Here is a 12,389-nt window from a genome sequence, read left to right as displayed (position 1 = left end):
CAAAGAAGCTGATGTTCTTTTTTGAGCTTAGGGCATTTTAGGCATTTTGCTTCAGGTGACAAAACGCTCAGATGTGAACAGGTGTCATTAAAATGAATGGGATTTTGCTTGTTGGCTATTTTTCAGGCTTTTTTTTCGTGTGTTTTACAAGCGTTTTATGAGCTGAAAACTTTCACGTGTGAATGCAGCCTAAGTGAAAATTTCCAAATTGGGCACAAAATGTCAATATTTTGTGTGGCCACCATTAATTTCCAGCACTGCCTTAACCCTCTTGGGCATGGTGTTCACCAGAGCTTCACAGGTTGCCACTGGAGTCCTCTTCCACTCCTCCATGACGACATCACGGAGCTGGTGGATGTTAGGGACCTTGCGCTCCTCTACTTTCCGTTTGAGGATGCCCCACAGATGCTTAATAGGGTTTAGATCTGGAGACATGCTTGGCCAGTCCATCACCTTTACCCTCAGCTTCTTTAGCAAGTCAATGTTCATCTTGGAGGTGTGTTTGTGTTTGTTTATCATGTTGGAATACTGCCTTGTGGCCCAGTACCCAAAGGAAGGGGATCATGCTCTGCTTCAGTATGTCACAGTACATGTTGGCATTCATGGTTCCCTCAATGAACTGTAGCTCCCCAGTGCTGGCAGCACTTATGCAGCCCCAGACCATGACACTCCCACCACCATGCTTGACTGTAGGCAAGACACACTTGTCTTTGTACTCCTCACCTGATTGTTGCCACACACGCTTGACACCATCTGAACCAAATAAGTTTATCTTGGTCTCATCAGACCACAGGACATGGTTCCAGTAATCCAAGTCCTTAGTCTGCTTGTCTTCAGCAAACTGTTTGCAGGCTTTCTTGTGCATTATCTTTAGAAGAGGCTTCCTTCTGGGATGACAGCCATGCAGACCAATTTGATGCAGTGCGTGGTGTATGGTCTGAGGACTGACAGGCTGACCCCTCCCCCCCCTATCAACCTCTGCAGAAATGCTGGCAGCACTCATACGGCTGTTTCCCAAAGACAACCTCTGGATATGACGCTGAGCTCGTGCACTCAACTACTTTGGTCAACCATGGTGAGTCCTGTTCTGAGTGTAACCTGTCCTGTTAAACCGCTGTATGGTCTTGACCACTGTGCTGCAGCTCAATTTCAGGGTCTTGGCAATCTTCTTTATAACCTAGGGCATCTTTATGTAGAGCAACAATTCTTTTTTTTCAGATCCTCAGAGTTCTTTGCCATGAGGTGCCATGTTGAACTTCCAGTAACCAGCATGAGAGAGTGAGAGCGATAACGCCAAATGTATCACATCTGCTCCCCATTCACACCTGAGACCTTGTAAAACTAATGAGTCACATGACACCGGAAATGGAAAATAGCTAATTGGGCCCAATTTGGACATTTTCACTTAGGGTTGTACTCACTTTTGTTGCCAACGGTTTAGACATTAATGACTGTGTGTTGAGTTATTTTTACGGGACAGCAAATTTTTGACCATTCTTCCAGAAGCGCATTTGTGAGGTCAGGCACTGATGTGGATGCCTGGCTCACAGTCTCCTTTTATATATATATATATATATATATACCCTCAGGTAGGATACAAGTTATTAGACGTGAAGCTATATGAAGGGTGGAGGGGGATATAAAAATTTTGTATAAAAGTACTAATTCAATTGCAATTACTTGAAATGTAATTGTAATGCCATATATTAGACTCCAGTCAATTAGCCTCCAGCTTCTCTGGGTTCAGAAGCTGATCTACCATGCGCTTAAAGCAGTAGAAAACCAAAAAAGAAAAAATCTTCCTCCCTGCAAATTAATTTCATAATGTGCTAGTTTTCACATTATGAAGTCCTCTGGCGGCACGCTTTCACTGATGACAGGGCTTCCATCTTCACCCGGTCCTCCTTCTGGGTGTGCGGGCAGCCGTCATTTGGCACGATGATGTCACGGCCGTCCATTGAGAGCGCAGTGTGGGGCACTGCTAAAGTAAATATCCCCTAAACTGTGCAAGTTTAGGAGATATTCACTGTACCTACGGATAAGCCTTATTTTAGGTTTACCTGTAGGTATAAATAAAAAAAAAGCCTGTACTACCACCTTAAAATGATTGTAAATGTTGCATTTTTTTAATTTTTATTTTTTTTTAATAACAAACATGTTATACTTACCTGCTCTGTGCAATGGTTTTGCACAGAGCAGCCCTGGCCCTCGTTTTCTGGGGACCCCCGGCAACACTTCTGGCTCCTCCCTGCCTTCAGAGTGCCCCTATAGCAAGCCACAAAGTATAGTAGAGTGTTCCTATAGCAGGGTAAAAAACTTCTGTTCTAAAATCACTTTAACCACTTCAATACCAGGCACTTTCCAATTTTCAGCTTTCAGTGCTCTTGCTTTTAAATGACAATTGCGCGGTCATGCTACACTGTAACCAAACTAAATTTTTATAATTTTGTTCCCACAAATAGAGCTTTCTTTTAGTGGTATTTGATCACCTCTGGGGTTTTTTTTTTTGCTACACAAATAAAAAAAGACCAAAAATTTTGAAAAAAATTAGTTTTTCTTTGTTTCTGTTATAAAATTTTGTAAATAAGTAAGTTTTCTCCTTCACTGATGGGCACTGATAAGGCTGCACTGACGGGCATTGTTAAGGCGGCACTGATGGGCACCGTTGAGGTGGCACTAATGTGCAGCACTGGAAGGCGTCTGTCATACACGAGTGAGGAAAAGCCGATAAACATCTCTTCCTGTGTACATCATGATCAGCTGTGATTGGACACGGCTGATCACGTGGTAAAGTGTCTCCGTCAGAGACTCTTTACTGAGATCGGTGTTGTGGTGTGTCAGACTGACATGCCGCACCACCGATTGCCGAGCTGGGCGCGAGCTGGCTGTTATCCTGAAAGACGCCATATAACGTCCAGTCAGGATACCGGAACCACTTCCTTCTGTCCAGGACTACATGTCCTGGACATGAAGCATTGCTCCTCACATATATACATTCCCAAGTTATTAGGCGCTTATTGACCTGTATGGATGGGTGTATTGACCTGTATGGATGGGTGTACTGAGCTGTATGCGTGCTGCACGGTGTATACTGACATGTATGGACAGTGTACTGAGTTGTATGTGTGCTGCATTGTATTTTCTGATATGTAAACAAATAATGCATTCTGTATGCAGCCAACTAATCGATAATGAAAAGAATTGACAACTATCTTTTATAAGTGATTATGTTGATTAATTGTTTCAGCCCTAGTTGCCACACACAGTGGTTTTAGATTCTGTCTACTCCAGTTTTGATAAATGACTCATAATAAATGGGTCACAGCATTCAATAAGCTATAATTGGATTGCATTTTCCTCAATATAAACAAAGCCAGAGATTATAAAGGCAGATTTTACTTCTCTGAGTCCTGGCACTGGTGCTGTGGTGTCCTATGAAACCTGACTCTGGTTTTGCTAGTCTGTTTGTAATTGTTTATATATTTTTAGTATAGTTTAATGTTTGTCAATAAATATGTTTTCATGATCAAGTATATTTATTTTCTATTGATTTACTGTGTATGTATGTGTCAGATCCGGGGCAGTGTTTTTGGAATACCAGGTAACTTCTGGCGGTACCCAGCAGCCCGCTGTGGGTGGAACCCCTTTTTTTTTTTTTTTTTACACCATAGAACTCTATAGAGCAGACTTCTTGAACTATGATCCACTTTTTCTGGTCTTCCAATGAATGAATTTCAGGACAGCTGCAGTAACAGTAAGCCTAATTATCATCGCTGATGTCCCACTATTTGTTTTTTGCAGTCAGGGTCTGGAAAAGCTGCAACAGTAGATGCATGAGTAGTGGGACAGCAGTGATGACCGTAAGGCTTATTTCTATTGCAGCTGTTTCACAACCCATTCATTCAGAAGCATGCCATGGACTTATGCCACAACCCAATTCTGTCACGACCAGTGTTTTGCTACACATTCATTCAGTGCCTGTGGCCAGTGGCAAAACTCGACATTCTTTAACCCGGGGTGAAGACCCAGGTCGGCGTCCCCACCGTACTGGAACAACGTCATTCACTGCTTAGAGTGAAAGATGCCAAACTGTGCCCCCCCTACCTGACATTCTATCCTGCAGTAAAATATGGGGCCTGTGTGCTGCCTGTGCTGCCAGCAGACCAATAAAGTATACAGGTCACTCAACTATGACAAGTTTTCTGTAGGCCAGGACGTTCCTCCAATAAAACAAACTATTTAAAAATACAGGGGAATTCAAGTTCCCAAACAAATGGATGCCAACTCACCAAAATTGTTGGTGCGGGGGATATGATCAAATATAGTTTATACACAGAACTACAACCTATGGGTAGATAGGATGTAAAAAGTGATCTGTCTTTCCCCAAGTGGCATTAATCCAAACAAATCAAAAATACTGTATGTCTATATTATCACATTTAAATAGGACAAAACAACCCCTTAAAAATGTGGTCAAACCCTTCACCATACAATTGAAATTAAAAGGACAGTGTTGTCTTACAACACATCCATCAGTCTGGACCACATCAGGAGCCACTGTGAATATGCCCTGCAGTCGTACATGACTCAGAATCAATATTATAAATGGAGTTAATACCACATATGTATAACTGCATAAGTCTACACAGTGTCCCTCATCCCAAGCAAGTCCAACTAGATGCTTCTGTTAATCATGTTGACGTGTGTCATACATCTATAGGCTACCAGAAGATATGAATTCAGCAAACAGAGAGGTTATATCAGTGTCTATAGAGTGGAAAGTCCTCAGCTAATCAATTATTTGTGCACATTAGCTTGACTTTTAGATCTAGAGACAGGCTCATAATGCACCTTTAGCAGGTAATATAGTTGCGGCAGTTTAAATGAAGCAAGAAGTCATCAGCAGGTTAGCAGTGGATTAAAGCTGAGTATAGAGACCATACAGTAGGTCAGAGAGCAGTCAGTAGAAAGTGCAGCACCTCCAGGGTGCAAAGTCCACCTGTGAGTATGTATACAAACAGAAACTGACACAGCTAAGCCAAATTCAACAGCCTCCAGCTTTATCATCACCAGGCATTAAACTATAAGTTCGCTTTTAAAGAAAAAAAATAACTGCACATTTTTTTGCAAATAAAGGAGCCTGGAAAGTATTGTACCAGCGATCAGCAGTTCACTGATGCCATGCAGGTCTCCTGCGCACTGTCAGTGTTATCTGCTTGCCCGTATATCCCATACAAGTAAGCTGATACTCACTGACAGGAAAACTAAATGAACTACCCAGCGCTCCACGGCGCCATGGTAGCTCGTTGAGAACTACAAGCCAACAGCCGATAAGGATGTCGGGGGGTTGTAGTTCATTCAGACACACAGAGCTCTGTGTATGAATTACGAGGCCGTGTGGACAGAGCTGTGCTGTTTTCAAACAGTGACAGCTTGTATGGGGGAACTTATCCCCGTACTGATGCCACAGGTGGCAGCTGCAGCACCGAGAACATGTTGCATGTTCCCAAAGGTGTACTTATCCTTTTAAGTATATCCACAACTAGTTTTCCATGGTTGTATGTCAGCAATCGAGACTAAAGCCACGTCCACACGATCAGATTTTCTGCAGACAAAACGTCAGACTTTTATCCGAAGGGCGTTGGCCAGGAACTTGTCATGCATACAAACGGCACACAATTGTCGGCCAACAAACATGAACTTAGTGACGTACTACGTGGCCTTTCAGCTCTTTAACACCACCCTTTGGGCACCTTCTGCTAATTTTGTGTTTGGTGAGCATTGATTCCGAGCATGTGTCTTTTGGACTTTTGTCTGACGGATTTGTGTACACACGATCGGAAAATCCGACAACAGACCATTGTCCGTGGAAAATTTTAAAGCCTGCCATCCTACATTTGTCCGCGGAAAATCCGACAATTGTCCGATGGAGCGTACAAACGGTAGGATTTTTCGCCAACAGTCTGTCAACACACAATTCTTGTCAGAAAATCCGATCGTGTGTACGAGGCTTTACACTATCGTCTCACTGTGTTGTTCTCACCCACTTAAATCTGACCTGCTGCTCTGCCAGCATCCGCCTTGGTTTCTGTGCTTCCGCCTCTCCTCCAATGTGGCTCCGCTGCTGCTGCTATCCCTCAGTGGCCACGTGGGGGAGAGATCGCTTTTTACCCGTGATCTTCCCATAAGGTGTAGTTCTTTGCAGGAAGTTCTCCAAGTCTGCATTTCCTCAGTGACTGTATGTGTAGGGCAGGTACCAGTGGACATTCATGTGGGCTAATCACATACAAAACAGGTAAACCTGCACATATGCATCAGTACAACCTTTGTGGATCCCAGTATGTGAGCCAAATTTTTATCTAACTGGGTATGCAGCCTCACATTCTGCAAGGCCTTAATAGAGCTTATTCTTTATTTCACTCGCCGTCTGAAAGACCACCCCGAAAATAAGAAGGATCACAAACTGGTCCTTTGTGTAAGAAGTTTGACAACTCCTACCACAGAGAGTTTGTCATCTGGCAGACACTCAGGTTATAGTCTACATCAATCATCAGTGAGGCTGACTTTTTAAACCAGAAATGTACATTGTATTAAAAATGGGGACAATGTAGAATGACAAATTTCAAAGATAATTACTGGAAATAATTGTTTCTTATTCTTGCAGGTGGTAATGTGACCCTGACCGACCTTCCACATACTCTTTCACAGATTGAGAAAAACGTGTCTGCCAATGTTCCTAATGGCTGTTCACTTAACGTGTGTGCATTGTCTTGGGGACTGGACCAGACCAAATTTCCACAGGACTATGACTTTATCATTGGGGCAGATATTGTGTATCTGAAGGAGACCTTTGACAACCTTCTCCAAACATTGCAGTATCTCTGTTGTCCCAGCACCACCATATTTCTTTCTTCCAAAATGCGGGCCGAGCATGGTACTGTGGACTTCTTCCAGGATGTTCTGCCCAAGTATTTTAATGTAGAACTTGTTTGGAGAAATGCTGAGGATAACATCAACATCTACATTGTGACCCGGTATCAAAACTGAACTCTCATTCTTGGACATACAATTCCTTATATTACATTCCAGAAAATGAAAGTAAGCCCAGTAATGTGAAACCCAGTCATAGCGTTAAAGCTGAACTCTAAGCAGATATAGACAAACACCATTTAATACAGTTGTGTAGTCACTGACAAAATCATTCAAAATCATTAATTGTAGAATACATTTAACTACTATAGGTACCTTCATCAGTGTATTAAACTGTTGTCTTGGAGTTCACCTTTAATGCTTTTCTCCACATAGGAAGGGTTCTCCAGTATTTGGAAAGGAAGATGTTTTTAAGGCAGATGTTTTAGAACATGTTTTAACGATTAATTCATACCAAATGAATGTATATGGGTCTGTTCAAGAAGATATTTCACAGAAGAGTGATAATGAGTAAACCTGTAGCAACCAATCAGATTTCCTTTTGGGGTAGTACTGTCTGAACAATGAAAGCTGAATTTTAATTGGCCGGAGTTAGTGCACATTGCTTTATAGGATTCTGCCACATGGGTAAAGTGGTAGATGTTTTCTGATTTTGCATTACTACATGCTGGATTTGCCTGTACCTTTACTGAAAAAAACAGAGCTTGACCCACTGCTAAATTTTGCAGCCTTAAACAAATATCAGGTCAAGAGGATATCGATATGTATATGCATGTAAGGGCAGTATTTAATCCAAGTAAAGGAGGTGTTCACACTTCCAGAAAAGGTGTATATTCTTTTATCCCAGGAGTCAGACTAAATATTCCCACCCCTCTGGTACAGCAGGTAAAGAGAGAACTAGTTCCACCTGTTTCAAAAAAGCCATTATGTCAAGCAGTTATCAGGCAATGAGATGACAGGAACCTGAGGGAAATGCAGGTCTGTACAGTTTTTTTTTTAGTCTTGAATTAAAGTTGCACTATTTTAAAAACGACACATGGGAGATCCCTGGACTACAGTCGGCATTAAATGGTAAAGGCCAATATATGGCACCAATAATGGATCTGACACTGGTGATAGAAACTTGTTGGGGGTTTTTATGTTGCTTTATGGGGTAGTTTAAAGCAAAGGTGAGAACCCATTGAACTGAATAGACACAGATTTACTAAAACTGGTGCAGTCAGAATCTGGTGCAACTGTGTATGGTACCAGTCAGCTTCTTACCTCAGCTTGTTCAATTAAGCTTTTATAATAAAACCTGGAAGCTGATTGGTTTCTATGCAGAAGTTAGCAATTGTCTGCACTCTTCAGCTTTCGTAAATAAACCCCACAGTAACAGCATTGCCAATGTGGGTACCAGACTCAGTTTATATCATCCCTATGGGATGAATATTTAGTCTTGTGTCACCTCATATACAATTTGACTTTGGACTGAGTTCATAAACCAGGAGAGCCTTCTGTTGCTACAAATGGCACTTTTATCCCATTCAGGATATGCCAAACCGTAAATCACCCGTGGATTTAAAGGGTATCCACCAAAACAAGTATTTACGTTTTTCAGACATGCCAACCTGCAAAAACTCATTTTAGGGAGGTTTCAAACTCGTTTCAGGGAGGTGACACTTCGCAGCACCTTACATCCGCCTGTCTCTCAGCCACAGACAAAGCGGCCGTACTCCATTTGGCTGCTCGGGATGCTCCTGTCTGTCTGTGGCTGAGTGACAGGCCCAGCCGGGAGATCGCCCTGCACTTGCGGGTGTCCGGGAGCCCACAGCCAAATGCGGGAGACTCCCACAGCTCAAGGGAGACTTGGGATGTCTGCGTTTTTGGTTAATAATGTAGTGCTAAATTGTCTTGTTCTTACTGAGGCTTTAGTGGGGAGATCTCTGCACTTGAAGTCCCAGATCTGCGCATTTGTAAAAGAACAAGGGGGTTCTACTCTACATTTTGGCTTATCATTTGATATATTGATAACTAGTGGAAGACTTGGCCTGCAACACCTTCACCTGGAACATAACATACTGTAGCACATGATATAATTCATTCCTGTAAGTCCTACAAATTTCCATACCTCCACCTGGATGTCAGAGTTGCTAGTAACAGATCATATACGCAGAAGTCTTATTTAATATTTATACTCAAATGTGAGATTGGGATGCTGAAATACATCTAATTAAAATGCACATACCATTTTTAAAAGAAAATATTTTTTTAAGGAATATTTTTTCTATTACCTACAAAAATTCCAAATGAGTTTTATAATGTTCAGATGTACTGCTGTTTTTAAAGAACATAAATTGGAGATTTTATGTCCATTTGAATACTGTAATGTTTTTAACAAGTAAAAAATAAATAACAATATCATAGTAAGCAGCATGTGTTCTCTTTCTAAGTGGGAAAATCTATTATTTTCATATGATTTTACAGCTTTCTGTACAGCACGTTTAAATAAATTGTTTCTATAGTGTACCAATTCATGATCTTAAATACTTTCCAGATTCTCTTACTTTTCTGTATACTGCAAAATGCTAATTTGCATAAGATACAGTAAGAAGATTTTTATTTTTTGGAGTAGCTCAATATTTCCCCTCTGGTTACAGCTGGAAAGCTTTTGTAAAAAAGGTAGAGGGGAGAGAAGCGACAAGCAAGCTCTTGGTGTAGTACCGTTTTAATAAGTGAAGAGTAAAAATATAACATTAGCCACTCACAGAGGTGCAGAGCAAGTGTAAGGCTCACAACAGTAACGTCCTGCCCTGGGGGGGGGGGGGCTATCCTGGCTGAAGGAGGTGGCTTGCCTCCGAAACGTTCCCAGATTGGCTAGTCTCCTCCTGGTTGATAGACCGAGCTCCAGGCTCTTGACAGCTTGCTCCCTGGAGTCCTCCGACATCCACCTTCTCTGGTGCCACCGCTGCGGCATGGACTGATATAGGGCCCCCTGACCCCTATCACCCCCCCCCCCACCCCCCCCCCGCGCGGGCAGGACGTTACTGTTTTGAGCCTTGCACTTGCTCTGCACCTCTTTGAGTGTATATTTTTACTCTTTACTTATTAAAATGGTACTACACCAAGAGCCTTCTTGGCGCTTCTCTCCCCTCTCCCTCTTGTTTTGCAGCATGGGTTTCCCAGCCTGCATGAATCACAGCAGTCTTGCAACTCCCTTGGAGTTAGTTACAGGGTTCTAACCCTTTAGGTTAATTTCAGACATTTATTTCCTGGACTCTCTTATGGACAGTACACCTTATTAACTCCTGATCTATACCATTTGGTCTTTTGACTCCTTACAGAGAAGGGTAGTGCTGAGAATTTTGTTTGTAAAAAAGGTGTAATGCACAGGCTCCTGCAGACTAAAACTCAAGCCCCAGGTCTGTATGGAGGTATGGACCTTCAGTTATGGAGCTGGGGGACCTCTTCATTTTCACCTGGTGATTCTGCGCCAGTAACATACTTTCTGGCCTAGGATGAATCAGGAGCAAAGCACGTGATAGTAATCTAGAACAAAGTATATAGTTATCCAATAATTGACATATAACAGATGAAATGATATACATAGTTGGATGGGACCAGTCCCATAGTAGTACTTACAGACAGGTCTGCTGTGTATAAGAGGCATGGTAAAGCACTGGATAGTGGGGGCTCACCGATAATGTAAGTACTACTATGGGACTGGTCCCATCCCAATATGTATATCATTTTATCTGTTATATGTCAATTATTGGATAACTATTTCGTTCTAGATTACTATCATGTGCTTTGCTCCTGATGAGTGGGAATACCAAACCACGAAACGCGGCGAGCTAATTGAAGCCGTGTCTGGATTTACATATGAGCTAATTAAAGCCCTGTCTGGATCTATATGTTATAATTTTATACACTTTATACCTAATGCGTGGTATGGGATTGTGACACCATTACCAGGGTCTCTTCCCCATCACACCTGGCAGACTAGGAAGTCTGGAGGTCATCCCCATCATTGTAAATACTGTTTTAATATGTAAATAATCAATATATATGTGTATATAGATGAAATCATGGGATATATTTGCTACCACTATTTATTATTGCTTTTACCTTATCAATTATGGTCCTAGGATGTCCTAATAATAAACATTTATATTTATACTACTTGATAGTTGGTTGTCCCTGAGACTATGTACTTTATACATGCGTAGGTGTATCTTAGATCCTATCCAGGGGTTATATTACCTCCTATCATTTCTTTATTTTATCTTATTGATTATGGCCCGTGTGTGTGTGTGTGTGTGTGTGTGTGTATTCATATATAAAAGCAATTGTACTATTTATAGTTGGTTGTCCCTGAGACTGCATGCTTCATACAAAGTCCCACCCGTTCCCATTGTTTTTTCCCCCTTCCTTTTTTTTTTCCATTAGATAGGGATGGAGTTATATGACCTTAATGGTGTTTACCTCATATAAAGTCCCAAACAAGTGCCTTGTTTCAATAGTATTCTTAATAGTGTGTATTAATCCATTCCTGACATGGTAACCCTGAGTAGGCTGGAATCTTTATTCACAAAATGTCTTCACCCTGCAGATGGCAGTGTGCCTTTGTTAGTGTGACTAAACCCACATCATAAAAAAAAACTATCAATTAATGGTGTATTACATGTTCATTCTCACTCACTTTGAGATTAGTTTTCTGTATTCTGCAAAAAAACCTGGTTGATCCTGCTGCTCTCTATCTCCCCCTTCTGTTCATGTCCCCAATTCAGTTAAAGATTTCGCAGAGCGGTGTAGCAACTCTACACATGCTCGGTTTTCAGTGAGTTTCTATGCTGAGCATTTCCTCCCTATCACATTTGAGCAGCTCATGTGACTATCGAGTCACACATTTGGGTATATACACAGTGGTAAATGATAACCCACTCCCTCCTCCTCCATACTCACTAACCAGCTAAACACAATGGGGGCGGGATATTCTAAGACACAGGCTGGAGGGGTGTGACACAGCCTCTGACTGGCAGAAATCCATCCACACCATGTTATTGCCAAAAAATATTAAAAATAATAAAGATTTGATCTCAAATATATAGTATGTTTGAATGACAATGTAAAACCATTTATTGATATTATTTATTTTGACTCTGTATTTCAAAGGCTGCTTCTTTTTTTTTTTTTTTTTAGATTTTGCAAAGTAGTGTTGGCAACTCTGCACATGCTCAGTTTTTAATGATTTTCTATGCTGAGAATTTCCTCCCTGTCACATCTGAGCAGCCCCTATGACAGAGTAACACATGTGGGCGTACACACAGTGGTAAATGACAGCCCCCGCCCCCCCCCCCCTCCATGCCCACTAACTAGCTACATACAATTGGGATGGGATATTACATGTAGATTGATAGTGGCTTCACCTTCTTCTTATTCTAAGACGCACCTTCTTCTTATTCTAAGACGCACATGGG

General features: G+C 41.6%; 1 protein-coding gene across 1 annotated transcript in view; it reads left to right on the top strand.

The window, feature by feature from the left end:
- The window catches only part of EEF1AKMT3 (EEF1A lysine methyltransferase 3), a 33,438-nt gene extending 24,099 nt beyond the window's left edge, over positions 1–9,339 (top strand). Inside the window, exon 3 of the mRNA XM_073613730.1 lies at positions 6,665–9,339. Within this exon, the coding sequence (XP_073469831.1) occupies positions 6,665–7,047 (383 nt within the window). The 3' untranslated portion in view covers positions 7,048–9,339. The remainder of the gene's footprint in view (positions 1–6,664) is intronic.
- Positions 9,340–12,389: the final 3,050 nt, after the last annotated feature.

This window comes from Aquarana catesbeiana, linkage group LG02 (genome assembly GCF_042186555.1).
Source record: "Aquarana catesbeiana isolate 2022-GZ linkage group LG02, ASM4218655v1, whole genome shotgun sequence".
Classification (NCBI taxonomy): Eukaryota; Metazoa; Chordata; class Amphibia; order Anura; family Ranidae; genus Aquarana; species Aquarana catesbeiana.
Note: the sequence above shows the minus strand (reverse complement) of the source record. Positions and strands in the feature narration are given on the sequence as shown.